We start from the raw sequence: 17,960 nt of genomic DNA, 5'->3' as shown, positions 1-17,960 counted from the left end.
CAGAATGTCCCAGAGGGAGTTCCCTGGCTGGCCTCTTAGCGATGGGGTTGGATGGAGCCCCTGTGCTCATGGCAGGGGTCATGACCCTGACACCAACCCCCTGACCGGGCTTCTCCCTGCAGGACATCACCGAGAATGGCTGTGTCCCCACCACAGAAGAGCAGCTGCCAAAGACTGCGCCGTCCCCACTGGTGGAGGCCAAGGACCCCAAGTTCCGAGAAGACCGGAGGCCAATCACAGTCCACTTTGGACAGGTATGTACCCTGGCCCTTCCATCTGGGCTTTTTGTTATGTTTCAGCAGACGATATAGCACATGTAACAGTTTTTCATTTCGGCTCTCTCTGGCAAAACAAAACAACTCCATGGAGTTTTGCACATCTCAAAAGTTCGCTTGGTGCAAACATGTTTCAAAAAGGTGAATTTTCAGAAATTTTGAGGAGACAGCATGGCTCTCTGGTCGTAAACCAGCTGAACTGTTGAATGAAGTCATTAAATGCAGCTGCTGCCTCCCCACTCCAAGGTACTCCGTTTAAGGTGCCTCTGTTAGCTAAGCATCTCATTAGAACACTTTAGCATCCCAGGCCCTTCTTTGCACCTTCAAATAAAAGGTAACAAGCAAAGTCTTAAAAAAAATCAATTAGGAGTTCTTTATTAATGTACTTCCTGAAAATCAATTCTGGGTGTCGTGCTTCTCAGAGTAAACACTCACGCTACGATTCTCATGATCCGATTCTGTAACCAACTGTTTTCGACCTGAGCGTTTAAAAATTGTCCAGTTGTTTGATTTTTTGCTCTTAAGTAAAACATATAGAAACTGAAAATTTTCTTATCCATTTCCTATCAGTGGTTATATTTTTGGTTGAAAAAGGTTGTATACCCTCCTCTACTCTTGAATTAACTCTCTTGATTAGCAAAAGTCATAATTTTTTTATTTGTGAGAAATGGCTCTGTTAGCAAGCTATGACTGTAACAAGAATTTGCAAGGTTATTCATTCTTAAATCACCTGATTCTTTAACCATTTATTAGATGATGAATTCCATCCCCATGATTAAAATAATCTTCATGGTTTTATCTTAAATATGATGCTATTTTATCACCTAAATGATCTAGAAGCATGCATTTAAAACGTTCCTGATTTTAGCAGACATTTATCAAGTGCCTGCTATGTACCAGGCTTTGAGCTATTTAGAAATGAAGGGAACTAATGAAATTGTTGCTGTGGGTTATTATTGTGAGGGATGAGTTTGTTGAAACATTAGAATCTTCCTCTGTAATCGATATTTTTAGATAATACATTCATACGTCTTAAACTTGGGGACATCCATCCCCCTTTTCTGATTTTACACTTAAAAGGGATGTTATAAAAATTGAAATGTAGCCCAAGAAAGAAACGTCCACAGGGCAGTGCTCATCTGATTAATGATTATCTTCAAATTGCGTCAGTGTTTGCACCCCTGAGGAGCTGCCTTCTCCTGGGGCTCAGGCCTGGCTGGAGAAATCTGTGCCCCAGTTCCCTGGCTGTGTTTGCTGAAAGCACAGCCTCGGTCGTCGCCAGCATGGCATTCCAGAGCCAGCTTCCTGCTTTCCTTTGTCCTCATTCCTGCACACACTAACCTTCCCATGAAAAGAGCCCCTCTCTGGAGTTTGGAGCCCATTACAGAGAAAGAGGGGGCGGGGGGGGGGAGGGATTTCATGGTGTTAAACATTCCGTTTTCGAAACACAAAAAAGGAGGCCCTATTTGAAATGGAGAAAGACCTTCTTTCCATTTCAGCGAGAAGTAGAGATGCTTTAATGTCATTCCCAGCTAAATGCAGAATAAGAGCGTGTGTGCGCACGGGTGGGGGATAAACAATTAAAAAAGCCACCCCAAACTCTGTTGAAATAAGAGCTGTCTGTGCCTTCACAGGTCTGTAAACTGGAGAGGATGAAAGTGGCTTTTTTTCCCCAGTTTGTCACTTCCCTCACGTGGCTGCCAGCATTATGCAAGTGTACAGGAAGGCAGGGTTTTTTTTAATGCATGCATGTGGATTAAGGTCAAGCCCCAAGTATCAGCCATGCAGCGGGCTCTCCCTTACAGCTGCAGCCGCAGAGCCTACCCACAGCCGCGAGATGCCTTAATTGAGACGTGCTGTCAAAGTGACAAACACATTTGCATACAGTCTACACTCTATTTATTTTCTCTGGAAAGGTCTACAGTCTGCTGTTGGTTGAACATTCTTAATCAGTTTGCTGTAAGTGAACTGCCAGCCAGCTCACTTGTGCCGGCCGCTTCTTCATTAGGTGACAGATTAGCTGCAGGGGGGATGGGCCACAGAAACCGCAGACCTCTTTCTTTTAACTCTTTCCAGCTTTGCCCTGGTACTAGCTTGTCCTTCAGTCCTTCCCTGGGCGCCTGCTTTGATGGGCCATTGACCGGAACACGCAGCGTTTCTAGAGCACCTACTACCGGCAGACATGAGTTTTAGGGGCTAGGTATTCTCAAAGAAGTCCTTCGAGTTCCATTTCAGAATTTTTTGCCACACTCTCCTCTGTACTCCAACTGTACCATTTTTTTTACTTGATATTTTTCTTTAAACAGACTCCAACCTGACATTTATACCAACTTTACCCTCATCTTATGCAATGATTGTTGGTAAAACCATAGTTTGATGTACTGGTCCAGTTTTTTCCAAAGGTGTATCCAAAACAACTTTTTTAAGTGTCCATCCATGTATCACCTAAACTACTCATGTAGCCCCAGCAGTACATATTCTCCTCTTGGAAAACATGTGTCATCTCTGCCATAGTCCTTTGAGGAAGGAATCATTAGCTGTATTTTATGGACCCAGAGCCAGAGCTCAGGGACCTTCCCAGGGCCACATTGCCAGCACAGAAACCCAGGACAGTTCACCTTCAGAACCCATTTCAGGTCCGTCACCAAGCAGAGACATCAGCTTCTGTTTGAAATGTCTAGTAAAACTAATGTGTCCTGGAAAAATAATTTCAGCCAGCCAGGCAGTGCACACTAACCTCAGAAGGACCCTCGCCTTGAGTCTGTGCGCCCACGGATTTCACTCCCTAAGAACGGTTAGCTTTCCACCGGGGCAGAGACTGTTGAGGTCTTTATTACATTAATCCCTCAGAAGGACCCTCGCCTTGAGTCTGTGCGCCCACGGATTTCACTCCCTAAGAACGGTTAGCTTTCCACCGGGGCAGAGACTGTTGAGGTCTTTATTACATTAATCCCTCAGAAGGACCCTCGCCTTGAGTCTGTGCGCCCACGGATTTCACTCCCTAAGAACGGTTAGCTTTCCACCGGGGCAGAGACTGTTGAGGTCTTTATTACATTAATCCCTCCACCTTGCAAAGCTAGTGCCCATGGAGCCAGCCAGGGGACTCCATGAAGACGTTTGGCAGGGTGGCAGGGAGCCCAGGGGAGGCCTTTTCAGACCCCCTGGGGGAGAAAAGGTGCTCTCTTGCCTCTACTGCACCAGAGCCTCCTCTTTCAAGGCTATGACCATTCCTCCCTTTAATTCTGCATCTATTCATCCATGTATTGAGACCTACCATGTGCTTAAAAAAAAAAAAAAAGTACTTGTGGGGCGTTATAAGGAGGACAGAATAGCAAGTGGACAGCCCAACTCAGAGTGATGACAACAGTGAGAGAGGTAAGCTCAGGGCACTCTGAGGGCCCCACAGGGGCAGCCTCTTCACCTGCAGGACCACTGTCTGTAGACCTAAGCTGAACCCTATAACTAAAAGATATTTTGTCAACAAACTGAACTCACTAGCATTTCATTTGTTTTCTAAAGCAGACATACGTAACGCCCCTCAGACCTCATCGTGAGCCATGTCAATAGTTCCAGACAAGGGCAAATAAAGGGATTTTTAGTTGGCCTCTACATCCTTATCATGTCTGATTTCTTTAAAGAGTTCAAAAGTCTCTGACTTGAGGGACTTCCCTGGTGGTCCAGTGGTTAAGATTCTGCACTACCAGTGCAGGGGGCCCGGGTTTGATCCCTGGTCAGAGAACTAGATCCCACGTGTCACAGCTAAAGATCCCACATGCTACAACTAAAAGATACTGCATGCTGCAGCTAAGACCCAGTGCAGACAAATAAATAAATAAATAAATAAATAATTTTTTTTTAAAAAGTCTCTGACTTGAGAATACCTGTTCCTACCTTGGAAAATGTTTAGGAGGCTGTAAATAGCTTCCTTTGTTATTTTTTTTAAGCAGTGTTTTTGGTATTTTAAAATTTTTATTTATTTTTGGGTGCGTTGGGTCTTCGTTGCTGCACGCGGGCTTTCTCTAGTTGCAGCGAGCGGGGCTACTCTTGGTTGCTAATGTGTTTGGGCTTCTCATCGCGGTGGCTTCTCTTGTTGTGGAGCACGGGCTCTAGGTGCACGAGCTTCAGCAGCTGCGGCGCTCTCGGGCTCTAGAGTGCAGGCTCAGTTGTTGTGGCTCACGGGCTTAGTTGCTCCGCGGTTATGTGGGATCTTCCCGGACCAGGGATCGAACCCGTGTCCCCTGCGTTGGCAGGCGGATTCTTAACCACCGCGCCACCAGGGAAGCCCCCTATAAATAACTTTTTTTATTCTCCCAAATTCAGAATCAAATGAGAAATAAGGCCCAGGAGACAGTCAAATGAAATAAAAATGCCAGCTTTTTTACCAATAGGCTAAAAGGAGAATACTGCTTTAGACCTGAGGCCAAATGGGCTTGCTGAAACCTCACCTCCAAATTGAAAAGACTGAGCTACTCCCCACAGGAGACGTGGACAATTGCAGGCAGCGCCCAGGGTGCCTGTGGACTGACTGATGGGTGGGGGCGGGGCCACCGGGAGCACAGAGCCTGCTCAGTTCCTTCTCCCAAAGTCAGAGGGAAGCACTCCTCCTCCCCTGGGCAGCCGAGAGCAAGAGGGCACAGAGAGAAGCTAAGGGCTCCCCCCACACTTTTCTCTCCTGGGCAGGGAAGTGGACATTCTCTCTAGTCTGTGGCTGGGGAAGGAGTGAGGAAGCCCTGCCCTCCCCAGCAGGGTCTGGGCGCCCCTCAGCCAGACGTCTTGGCTTGACCCTTCCCCATGTGAGAAATCAGAAGAGGCAGCACCCCCATGGAAACTGCTCTGCTCCCTGCGTTTAATAAGTGGACAGGACAGGCGCTTTCACTTCTGTACTCGTTTAATCGAATCGACATTAGCTGGTAAGGAAGAAGGCCTCATATCCATTGTACGGCTGGGGAAACAGGCCCAGAAGACATTTACTTGATTTAGGAGCTAATTCATACTCCACCACCAGCAGCACCCCTGCTTCTCTCGGCTGAGTGCAGCTCTCCCTCCCTGGCTTGAGGTACTGGACTGGCAGTGGCACCCAGTGACACTGGATTCTAGTCCTGCACACGTGCTGCCACATGCTGTGGGCCTCGGCCAGGGGCTGGGCCTTCTCAGGAGGTGGGAGGACAGGGCAAACCCACTCCAAGGCCCCCTTCGTTGTGTTCCCCCCGAGTTGATCCTACAAGCAAAGTAATTGCCTGTCTTCCAATCTGCTAGATTCCAAAAAGTGTGCATTGAAAGGTGTCTATTCTCCCGGTTAAGCAAAGCTCTCTAAACCTCTTTAACATAAAGTTTGAAAAGCCAGTTAAACCAAAGCTCAAACTAAGCGCTACCAGGCTTCCAGGACCTGGGGCAGAGTGGTTTGGATACACCCCCAGAAGCAGCTCTTGGAATACGGTTGCCTGCTTATCTGTGCATACGGAGAGTTCTGCTTTATAAGCGTGAGCTGGGTCACTTAGTGCCAGTCTCGTGCTGCTTTGGAGAAGCTGCCCAACCAGCGAATGCCTTCTCAGCACCCTCAGCTCTGAGCGACCTGAGAAACCCCTTCTGTCCCAAAGAGTCTGGAAGTCACACACGATTCCCTTCAACTCAGCCGTTGCCTCCCAAACACCTCAGACAGATGTTCACATGTTTCCAGACACCTCACACCACAGGCCTGCAGTCTGAATGTGCACTCGTGCCACATTCACCCCCCTCCTCCATCTCCCACCACAGCGAGGTCCATCCACAAGCTCAGGTCCACTCCCCACGCCCCAGAGCCTCTCCCTTCTGCCCTCTGCCACCGCCCAGTCCCTCTCCTCTCCAGCGCCTCTGACAGCTTTGGTTCAGGCTGCATTATCACTCACCTGGACCGCTCCAGAGCTTCCTAACTGGCCTCCGGGCCTCCAGACTCCCCCACACTGCATTCCCCACACAGCCTCACACACAAGTGGCCGTGCCACCTCCCTGCTTCCCGTCTCCCCCGAAGATTCCACCTTCACCCTTGGCAGAGCCCGCGAGGCCCGGGGTGATCTGCCTGTCCACCCTCAGAGCATGTCCCTTTGGTAAATCTTCCCGACTGATTTGGTCGCTCCTGTGTTTGTGCTGCCCCAGAACTTGGCACATGCAGTGCATCTCACGCAGCCTTGTAATTATACCTTTAGGCCCATGAGAATGTGAGCCTGGAACATCCACCATAGGGCTTGGCACTGACCTGGCAGTCAGTAGATGTCTTGGGGTTTCATTATTGATGTGGATTTTCAAATTGCTTAATAATTAATTGATTATTGTTTAAGTACTTGTTGTGTGTCCAGGTTACTTGGTTTTATTTCCATTGCTATGCTTGTAATTCCATTCATTTGAAAAAGGAAAATGAATATTCCATTAGTGGTCAAAATCTACTTCCAAATCACTTTCCATAAATAAGGGTTCTGTTTCCGAGTAGAAACAGATTTGTATTATAGGAATTTAGATCCTGTCTTATTCTGTGTTTTTATGAGCTCCTAAGGTCTAGTCCTAAATGCCCCAGGAACGGAGGGGAGGGGAGAGAGGCGAGCACTGGGACACCCCCAGACTTCCAGGATGGGTCGACCTGGAAAGGAAGAAAGTTGGGAAGAGAGCAGGCAAGGGAAGGAAAGGCCCGGTGTCCCTTGAATTCTATCAAAAAAGTAAAGATTTTATCTGTAAAAGAGACTGAGCTATATAACCAAATGCAAGGTATGAACTTGGATTTTTTTTTTTTTAAAAGCTTCCAAGATATCCTTGGGAAAGTTGGAAGATCTGAAGATGGGCTGGGGTGTTAGGTGATATGTTAGAGCTATTGTTGATGTATGTCATGGCTTTTAGGGGCTTATCTTTATGCCTCAGGGGTACACACTGCAGTATTTAGGTGATGTCTGAAACTTGCTTTCAAATGGTATGGCCAAAAAACTACACACATGCACATGCACAGGCACGCACATATGTAACAGCCATTCACAGAGAGAGGAAGCAAATACAGCCCCCATCCCCCCAAGTATGGAGCTGCTGAAAGGCAGAGGCTGATCAGCTGATGAAAGCAGTGTGGTTGAGGGTAAAGCACAGCTTTTAGCATCAGGCAGCCGTGGCCTTAAATTTCAGTTCTGGCACTAACAAGCTGGTAACCTTCACTACGTAACTTAACCTTAGTGAAATCAGTTCTCTCAGCTTTAGGGTGGGGATAATAATACTCACGTCATAGGTCTTTATAAGGATTGAGTGAGGCACTGTCTGTCTGGATCAGCGCTACACATGGGCGCTCGGTAAACATCAGTCTCTTTCTCCAGTGGAGCAAAAGCAGAGCCAGATGTCGGTCACCCACTGACATGGCCTCCCAGTCAGCCTGTCTTCCCAGCGCCCATCACGCCGCGGCTCTCGGAACACACACCCCTCAGTGGCAGCCCCCCTGCACGTGCACACATGTAACTGACCCTCGTGCCTGCAGCTCTTGTGGGAAAGTCAACACCTGAACCGAGGAGGGCTGGCATCGGGGGGCAGGGGGAGAGGCACTGGGGGTATGGCAGGGAGATGGTGCCCAAGTCTGACTCACACACGTGAGGGGAAGGGGCCGGGGGCAGGTTGGGGCACCAGGCGTGAGTGAGCAGGTGAGTGTCGTGGTCTGCCATCCGAAGTCGTTTTCTTGGCCTAACTTATCAGCTGTGCCTTCACAGGCCACAAGGCAGAGCTCTCTGCACGATGCTCCTTCAAGCCCTGTTGTTTTCAAACCGTATTGCCCCCTTTTCCATTGCCCCTTTTTCCACTCTTTCAACCAGACTTTTGCGTGAGAAAGCGAGCACGACGGGTGGCCTCCCGCTCCATTCCCTCCAGCTCCCGCGTGCGCCTACAGGGTGGCCAGCAGGCAGCTCCGCCTTCAGTGCAGGCTGGTGGCTGTGCAGAGTTGTTCTGACTCGTGCCCTGCCGATACCGAAGCAGTGTGGTCCCTAACTGGTAGTGGGTTTGTCAGGTCTTCTGGCGGGCGTGGCTGGCTGATCCTGTCTTTCCAGGTGACCTCACTTTCTCATAGCCCAGGTAGCCCAGAGACAGGTTTCTGATGCCAGGTTAACAAGGCCAGGCTTTGCTCCGCAGAGCAGACATGTTCGATTTCAAGAGGAAAAACTTGCCAGTCAAAAACAGAGAAATCAGATTCTGGAAGTTATAAGGATTGGGTTGAAAAATCCAGGCGATTTCTGATTAAGCGTGTGTTGTTGCCTTCTCAGCTAGGATGCCACAGGTAGCTCAGGGGCTCCTGATGTGCCATGGAAGGGCTGAGAAATGTCAGCGGCCAAATGAAAATCCAGGTTCAAAATAGCAATTTGCTTTCTAAGCTCCACCACCTGACCTCCATTCAGCACAAGTTAAGGAGGACTGCAAAGGGCCAAGGACCATAGTCCAGCCCCCTCCTGCTAGGTCTTGGGCACCTTCACAGCAGTTTGAGCACGTCTTATGGTCGAACAGCAGTGAGGGAGGGGAGGGGGGCCATGAGGCTGAATTGCTCACCACATGCCAGGCACCGTGCTGAGACCTGGAAAAGGGGGTCTGTGTTCCAACGCCAGTTCCCACGAGTGAGTCCACTGAGTCCTTTTAACCAGCCTACTGGGTCTCAGGTATCACCTCCTCTTGCAGAGGAGACAGGCTGAGAGAGATTGGGGGCTTAGCCAAGGTTTACAGCTCAGGAGCAACAGTCAGGATTCAAAGCCATGTTGTCTGTTACTAGACCCCAGCTTCACGCTCCAGCTCCGTGCTAAGAACATGGCAGTTCCCTGCTGAGCTCGCAGTGATGGGGCCAGTGCAGCGCCTTGGCAGGTGGCCCAGGGTCCCAGGATGTTGGAGCACAAGTAAGGCCTTGTTTCTGGCTTCCCTCCAGATCCCAGGCCTCCCTTAACATTTCTGGGCCTCGGTTTGGCACCAAGACAAGAAAGTTAGTACTCTGCTTCCAGCGTAGACTCTGCCCACCAAACCCACCACTAGACACCAGAGGCACGCTGGGTGCTCTCTTCGTATGTGTGAGGGATTAGAATGCAGGATAGAAACTGGGCATGTGTAGGAGTTAGTACTGGGGGTGTCAGGGGCCAGCCCAGCCCCCAGAGACCAGGGGCAGGGCTTATACTAGGAGTCTCCATCAATTAGGTTACTTTGGATTGCAAGAGACCAAAAAAAAACAATTGTTCACTCATACCAGCTTCAAGTATGACTTGATCCAGGCATTAAATCATGTCAGTCAGACCCAGTTTTTTGCTGCATTCTCCCGGCTTGGCCTCCTCTGCTGGTACCATTCTCAGGGAGGCTTTCCCTGGCTGCAGCAACTCCAGACTGTATCCTTCCAGGGGTGAGACCAGCAGGAGGGTGTCGCTTCCTAGTGACTGCCACATGGGTTCACTCATTGAACCAACTTTGATCATATTGCCTGTCTTAGAACCCATCATTGTGGCCAAGGGTTTTCTGTTGGCCACGAGTAAGGCTCTACCTGAAACACATACCTAAGAAGCACAGGAGGGGTAGTTCCTGGAAGGGAAATAAGGGGGCTGTTATCAAAAGAAGGGAAAACAGATAAATGTGCACAGAAGCCAAACAGGAGACATTGCCCCAGGCCCTTGTCCTCTTGTCTGATGGCAGAGAAAGGTTCACACCCAGAGTGGTGGGGATCTTGAAATCAAGAGTATACATGGTGGAGGGCCAAGGTCAGAGGTCACCCAGGGCACCAGATAGAGAGGGGACAGGTGAGTGCATGGCAGGGAGGTACGAATCAGGGCTTGCAGGTTACAGAGATGGGCACAGTTGCCTGTGACAGCTTCTGGGGAGTGGAGTGTGCCAAGTCAGCTGCAACCCAGGGCCCAGAGGTGGAGAAAGAGCCAAGAACCTAGGTCACTTGTTCAGCAGATAATCACAGATACCTGTTCTGTGCCACATCTGTGAAAATGGTGACGATCGCAAGGCCCCTGCCTTCAGGGAGACCACGGTGTCACAGTGAGTGGTTCAGCTTAATCCTGGTGGACAGAATCCCTCTGGTGGTTTTGAAAGGTACAGACCTGTGCTGTATGACCATGCCACAGAGCATCTCAAAGTCCCTTTTCGTTTGTTTTAAACTCCAACCAGTTTGGTCCTCGGGGTGATTCCCCACCAGCATGCTCAGGAGGTGCCCGTCACCTCGTCACTGCTGACTTGCTGGAGATCACTGCAGAGTAGATGCAATGTTTAATTATTGCCCTTGCTCTCCGTCAGCTTCAGGGACTAGGTAGAGAGCCCATTGTCCTCGTTCAGGTGGGAGCAGCCTCTCCAGGCTGTGTCTCAGATACCTGATGATGGTTCTGAACCTGAGAGACCAAACAGAGCTGCTGTTCTAGCCTGTTCTAGGATGGGGTGGCAACTGACTTCAGGTGGAATTCCCTGCACCTTGCCCCATGGCTTTCTCTGGCTGGTTGCAGTAGAGAATTCTTGCCTTCTAAATCACTCCTTTGGCCCAAGGTAGAGTCTCCAGAAAGGTCCAAGTAAAATACATCAAGGCATGGAAATTGGGCTGGCCGGCGGGAGCCTGGTGGATGGATGAAGTGTCAAGTCCAGCAGGGCAGGAGGTCTGAACTGGACTTTGCACCAAGGGAGCTGTCTTTGGTCCTCCTTCCCTTGGACAGAGCTCTTCCCCAGCTCTGGCCTGTCCCCTCTGACTCTCCACTCAGTGGGGAGCTCGGCTACCCCTGTGGTTTCCAGCACCACCTTTGCTCTGGCAGCTCCAGTGTCCGCTTTTCATCCAGCCCTGCCTCATGAGCTCCACTTGCTGCAATGTCTTAGTCTGTCCTTGGCCTTCCCCAGACTTGCCCCACCCCAGTTGCCCTTGGATGTCCGCCGCACCGCACCCGTACATCCCTCAAATTCCTCGGGTCACCCGTCGCTCTCCTCCACTGGTCTGTGAGGCACAAGGGGCATCAGAAGACATCAGCAAGTAGTGAGATAGCAGAGCCCGTCAGCCCTCCACAATGTGGGTCCCTCTCCAGGATTCTCTCCCCGGGGCGCAGACTTGCTGGATGATCAGGAGAATTTACCCAGCCACCAGGGCCCCCTCCCAGCCCCCTGCCCACGGCTGGGCCTGCTGGGCTGGAGCTACCTGCAGTCCTTGACATCTGGCCAGTTCCTTCTCACCCTCTGAGACTCTGCTAAGTGTCCCCACCCCAGGCAGAGTCCCTTCCTCTCCTCTAGTGCCCAGCACAATTCCGTGTTCACTCCTTCACCAGCTCCTCATGGGCGTCTGCACCAGGCCAGGCCTCGTGCTGGGCGCTGGGGGAACCCAGAGATGAATGGGCTCCTACTGTCTCCAGTGCCAGGAATGGCCTTCCTCTTCTGCTCCAGCTGACAAAATGCCGTCAACCTTTCAGGGCCCGCTCTAGCGCCTCTTGCCCCACGAGCCCTCCCCGACTCCTCCAAGCAGAGCCATCCGTCCCCGCTCTGGGCCAGCACCGTCCCGCACCTGACGCACTGTCCCCAGACAGGGAGCGTGTCGGCCTCATCTCCGTGACCTTAGCACCCTTGCAGGGCCTGGTGCAGATGAGTTGCCCAGTGAGTCTGGGGAGCGACCGAGTGGTGAGCGGTGAATACACGGAAGGCGGTGGGTCGTGGGGGGTGAGGGCAGCTCTGTGCACTCCCCTTGCCCTTGAGCCACCAGTCAGTTCAGAGCAGGAGAAATCAAAAAAGGGAGGTGGCTCTTGGTCTGCAGGCCTGAGTTCACTTGAGGACCCCTGCGTGCGGTGCCGTGTGTGCGTGACAGGCCTCCTGCGTCCCCCAAGCCTGTCTACGTTCAGCAGTGTGACAGCAGGGTCTCTTTGCCAGAGGACTGACCAGAGCCTAAAAACAGCATTTCTTTTAAGGTCTGTGCTGGAGCAGCTCGGAATGCAGCTCCCTGCCAGGGAGAGATTGAGCCCAGCGGGACAAGAGCAGGAAATCTGATTCAGCGAGACCAGAGGAGGCATTTTCTCAGATTAGAATTCTATGTGCCAAAGGTGGAGAGTTTATCCCAGTAGGGAAGGGGAAATAAAACATAAAATATTGAAAATAAATTCTATCCCACAAGCACAATCCTCCGGGAGAATCAACTCAGTGTCGCTGCCAGTGTGGGGAGTCCCCGCCCTGTGGCCACGGGAGCGCTGTGCCCGGAGCTGCCTGTCACATTGTCCCCCATCAGGCCCTGAGCCCTGCTGTGGACGAGGTAAATGATTAACCTGGCCGTGCCTGGGGGAAGGGGTGTCAAGGACTACCTGAGAAGTGGCAGGCTGAGGAGGCATCGGATGGGTCGGGTCAGTTTTCATTCTCATGCAAACCCCTCCACAAGTATCATCTCACTGCATCTTCCCAACAACCCTGTGAGACTGATACAGTTATTATTTTCCCGAGAAAGCTGATGATCAGAGAAGTTAAGCAACTTGCCCAAGGTCACACAGTAAGTGGCAGAGCAAGATTTCCAAACCAGGTCTACCTGATGCTGGACCCCAGGCCCTCCCCTCACTGTACCCCTCTCATCGAGCCTTCTGCCTCAGTTCCTTCTGGTTCCTGGGGTATCTGGTTGTGGCTGCCAGTGGTTTGGGGCACGCTTCGACTCCAGCAGTACGGCTTAGGGTGGCTAGGGAGGTCAAGGTCACTGTTCTGCTTCTCCCCCACTCCTGGCTAAGGTTGATGGCTACTTCCTGGATTTGAGACTTTGCTTCCTCCCCAGAGTAAGCCTAACAGAGCTCTGGATTCCTTAACCCAGGGGTAAGAACAACAGTGGTGCTACCCTTCTGAGCGCCTGCTGGGGGCCGTGCAGAATGCTCAGCAGGTGTTTGCATTTTCTCACGTTATCTTCCCCAGGCTGATGCAGGAGGGACCACGAGTGCCCCACTTTTCACTAGGGTCCAGCCCTAATCCTCTGGCTGGTAGGATGGATTCAGGTTCAAAACCCTGGCTTCTCCCATCATACCGCCCAGCTCAGCTGACCTGGGGCAGCTTGGTGGTGACGGCAGCTCACTGGCAGCAAAGGCTGTCTTGCCAGCCTCCTGCACACTGGATCTGAGATGGCACTGACCGTGTCCCTAATTTGGGTCACTGTTTTTGCCAGCTTAGTTTTATTGTCAGTCTGCTTAGTTCCATGTCTTCTAGAATATTGAATCACATTTAGTTTATACTGCAAAGAATTTTAAAATGTAATAAAAGTACTGAAAGAGAATGTATAAAAGGGACTTCTCCCAAGGGATCGCTGATTATATCCCACTTAACATGCAAAATGTGATGGGCGATTAACATTGCCTGGCAGCAGTCTAAACTGAATTTCTGAGATGTTACTGCCCATAACCATGGTATGGTTCCATGGTTACAGCTACCTCTCAGCCCTCCTAGGGATGCCCTACTCCCTAACGCCTTCTAGATGGATCCCTGTTTGCACTTTCTGGAGAGGTTGATAGAGAATGTTTCCAGAGGGGCAGTAGATAGAGCCTTGGCAAGACGGCGCCTCGGGAGGCCAGGTGGAGTGAAGCGATCAGCAGAGATGGTGGCTCTCCAGGTGTGCTGACCAGGGGATGGTTCTCTCCACAGAGACAGGGTGGGACAGAGGGCCACTTTCACCCCAGAGCTATCTACCAAACACTTTCCATTGTCCAAACCATGATGACCAGCTAAGAATTCTTCCCCTGCTTTTTGTGATTAAAAATCCTGATGCCTTGGAGTATTTTGACAGGCAGAACTCTGAGTTACTTTTTTATGCCTTCATTAATTCTTCCTTCACTTATCCAACATATTAGGAGGCACGTCGAACTCCAAGCCCTGTCCAAGTCCCCAGGGTCGCGAAGGAATGAGATGTGTGTCCTGCCTTCATGGCACTCTTTGTCTGGGAGACACAGTGAACAAACCATACAGAAAGAGAAATGCTAGTAGAGGCAGCTGGTGAGGTAGGCGGAGGTAGACAGGGGCCAGGCCCTGGGGGAGCTTGAATCATATCTTGTGGGTGTCAGGAGCCAGTGAGGGATTATATTCAAGAGAATGGCATCTGGGAACATTCACTCTGGGCCACTGCTAGAAGGGGTGGAAGCAGGTGAGGCCAGGAGACCACTAACAATGCTGCCAGCATTCAGACGAGAGCTCGTGGGATGTGAGGATGAGGGAACGATGGGAGAGAGGTCCAGGGGACCAAAGGGACAAGACGCCGTGGTCCGCCGGATGCCCTCCGTGGGAACTGTTGAGGTTCACCTTGGAATGGCACAGGGCTGGACGCAGGCTGAATTTCTCTTCCTCTAACCAGCATGCTCTAATGAGATTTGAGGCACAGCCCATGATGAAAGGAGTGTCTGTTGGGATATACGGGGTCAATGCGGAAAGGCTCTGCAGAAGGACAGAATGGCCAGCTGAGAGGAACAGGGCACCTCCACCCTCGTTGTCCTGCTTTTGCCCTGGGGCTGTCTACCATCCTCCTTCCTTTCCCCCCTTGCTCTGGGACCTGTAACCAGGGTACCCACGGCTTAATCTACCCCATGCCCCATCCCAGGGTAGGAAAGGTTAGGGCTCCTTCTCGCTGGGTTGCCAGCTCTTCAGCGTCCCAGGGCATTTCTGCCAAGGATGATGTACAGTATTATGCTAAACCAGCTTTACAGACAGCCCCTTAAAATGCAAGCCTCTGTCTGTGATGGATGGAGAACATCCAGTTGTTTAGCCAACCACTTACGGTTTGTTGCAAACCTGCAAGAACCACACATGGGCATCTTGTTAGGCCCGTTATGCCAAGGACCCCATAAATAAATAGCAGAGTATGTCTTGGTGCATCAGGGCTGGAGTATGGAAATAGAGGCACTGCATAAATAATACATGTTTACAAGGTAAATACACAGTACGTTAGCGTGTGCAGCCATAACCAAACCACCCCACGTAACAACCACGATAAGCTCCAGGGTCTACCATGTGATTGGCTTCCATCCATCAGTGTGCATGCGGATTCAAAATGACCGCCGAAGGGAGGGGTCCTCCTGCACACTGACCTTGAGGCCTTGGAATCGAGGCGAGTGGTGAGATTGCAGGTGGGCACCCTGACCCAGAGCTTTGCTGCCAAGGTGTGAAACCTACCACGGCCATGTGTTCCTGCAGATGTCTGAAGGTCTGCCGCCAAGCAGCAGGCTGATTAGCACCGAGGTGCAGGATGCGATGGGTTGCACCTACAGGAAGAGGGCCGCTGGGGGAAACGGATTTTCTCATTATGCAGATTCTCTCAGACGTAGGAGGGAGCCAGTGGATCGACTTTCCAAGTTAAAATGACTCTCACCAGAGCCCTGTAACTTTCAGCCTTTCACCCTGAAGGTTGGGCTGGGTTTTCAGAAAGTCAGTTTCCCATCTCCGCCACCCCTTTTTCAGCCCTGAACCCCACTGGGCATCTGGAGCTCCGAAGAGGCAGCCGACAGAATGGCCGCTGGAGTGGGTGCCCCTCCCCTCGGTTGTAATGGCACAATGCTGGATTTCAGTATTTTAAATGAAAAATATATGCAGTTAGCTGTGCACTGACAACGTCCTTGAGGATTTGACAGTGAGATTTTCCAGCAGTTGGTCTTCGTTAGGATCCTGGCGGTGTTTAATAAGGCAGTCGAACTGCTGGCACCTTGGGTTCCTGTTTGTTCTCGGAGGGCTCTGGGGCTGCTGCGGTAAGCACATCGACCAGAGCTGATCATTACAAGGGCGTACGCCACCATGAATAAAAATGTCACACGTTTTCCCATCTCACAGCGGTACAGAATGTCAGTCCTGTCAAACACACGTTGCAGGGAGCTGTGTGCAGTCCGTACAAATTGGAGAGCTGCATTCCCCCCCAGCCTTCTGATATTCTTCATTTGAAGCTGAAGAAAAACAGTTGTTAACCTATTAGCTAGGATTTTAAACTCTGCTGAGGCGGTGGAGGGCTAGACTTTGACACAGATAGAAATGTATGCCAGGGTCCAGGAATTTTAAAAACAGGTTCTCCATCCATTTGTTCTGAGGGAAGGAAAAAAAAAAAAGCCTGTCTGGCGAACCTGACTGTCTTTAACAGACACTGGGGAAATTTGGGGATATTTCACATCTAAGCTTCCCACCTTTGCATTCTCCTCGAAAAGTCTCTTGCTCTTCAGGGTGGCCTTGGGCTCAACCTGTTAGACCAGGATATCTCTAGGTTGGGAGTTTTTTCCTGTTCAGAAGCATGCCATTCCTGATCAGAAATATTGCCAGCCTTGTGGACAGTGCGACTCAGTGATAGGATGACAGCTAGTTGGTTCACATTAGTCGAATGCTGGGCAACGGCCTTACTGATCATTTGAGTCTAGTCCCACAGTCTTGGGCGAGCATTTACTTTGAACTGACTGCGTGCAGGCCTTGTGCCTAGAGCCCAGGATTCAGATGTGACCAAGACGCCACAGCACTCTCGAGGAACCCCTCGTCTTTAGGGGAGGGACAGAAGAGAGAAGCCGGGCTCTATCCAGCCAGGAAGAGAGGGGTAGCTTCCAGGGAAGGGACAGAGGCTTGAGGGATGAGCTGAACCCACCAGGTAGGCAGATGCAGGAAGGGCACCCAGGACGAGCACATGCGTCGTGAAGGGCTGTGGCACATGAGTGGCAGGGCATGTCTTTGCAGGGCTGGAAAAATGGGCTGCTTGTGGTAGGGTGGAATATGGGGTGGGTGGGCCAGAGACTGGGTCTCGAATGGCCTGCCGAGAACTGTCTGCAGGACACGACCAGCTCCCCGAGCTGCGGGTGGACCGGAGTGGGGGGAGCTGGTGGCAGGGAGAGCAGCGTGGAAGCTGTCGTAATCACCAGACTCCCTTTCTGGAAGGTGCTGTGCGATCCTATCTGTACAACTGCAAAATCGGGAGAAGATCTTTATTTTAATTTCCTAGTGGTAGTACTGCTTGGGGTGGACACCATTCCAGAGATGATAAATTAGCCTTGGTTTTGCTGAGCTGGCCCCAGCCCTTAAATGCACCGAGCAAACCCTCCCCAAGTCAGGACACAGGCCTGGTGAAATGTAGGCGGCTGCAAAGACAAACCTTTCTGTGTGGTCAGAATGGACTTAGCAAGACAAAAAACTCAGAGGATATTGGGGGGAGGAACTCCCCAGGGAGAGGGGAGCACCCTCATTCTCAAGGGGATAAGATTCAGCATCTTCCTTCTGCCGTTTGTGTATCGGGTCTGATGGAAGGAGTGTGGGCTTCTTTGGGGTCAGACTTACCTGGGTCTGGAGCCTGGTTCGGCCACCTGTTAGCGGTGAGGCCTGGGCAAGTCACTGAGCCATGCAGACTCAGTTTCTTCAACTCCCAAATGGGGGTTTTACCTTCTCTGCAGGGTTGTTGGGATCATTAGAGACCTTACAGGTAGAGCTTCTAGTACAGAACCTGGAACATAGCAAGTGCCTCAAAACAGCTCCCCTGCCTCTGTCAGAGGGGGATTCTCTCTCCCAACATCTGGAAGCCCCTCCTGGCATCCCCCACCTCCTGGGAATGTCATCCAGGCACCCTTGATGGCATCCCAGATGGCTGCCCCCATGTAGGTAGCAGCGAAGCCCCCGCCTCCTGTTTCTGTCTGGGCAGAGAATGGCACGCGTCAGCAAGGCTCCCTGCCCCTGCCCAGCCACGGCCCGCATCTGCTGCCTGACCTCGGGCCGCCAATGGGATGCCACCTATTCAGACCG

General features: G+C 51.2%; 1 protein-coding gene across 1 annotated transcript in view; it reads left to right on the top strand.

Moving 5' to 3' along the window:
• Window positions 1-17,960, top strand: part of DENND1A (DENN domain containing 1A) — a 489,835-nt gene that overhangs the window by 433,478 nt on the left and 38,397 nt on the right. Inside the window, 1 exon segment of the mRNA XM_024762246.1 lies at window positions 123-254. Coding sequence (XP_024618014.1) covers window positions 123-254 — 132 coding nt within the window.

The sequence above is a fragment of the Neophocaena asiaeorientalis genome, unplaced genomic scaffold (genome assembly GCF_003031525.2).
Source record: "Neophocaena asiaeorientalis asiaeorientalis breed wild unplaced genomic scaffold, Neophocaena_asiaeorientalis_V1.1 scaffold78, whole genome shotgun sequence".
NCBI lineage: Eukaryota > Metazoa > Chordata > Mammalia > Artiodactyla > Phocoenidae > Neophocaena > Neophocaena asiaeorientalis.
This window is presented reverse-complemented; position numbering and strand designations above follow the sequence as displayed.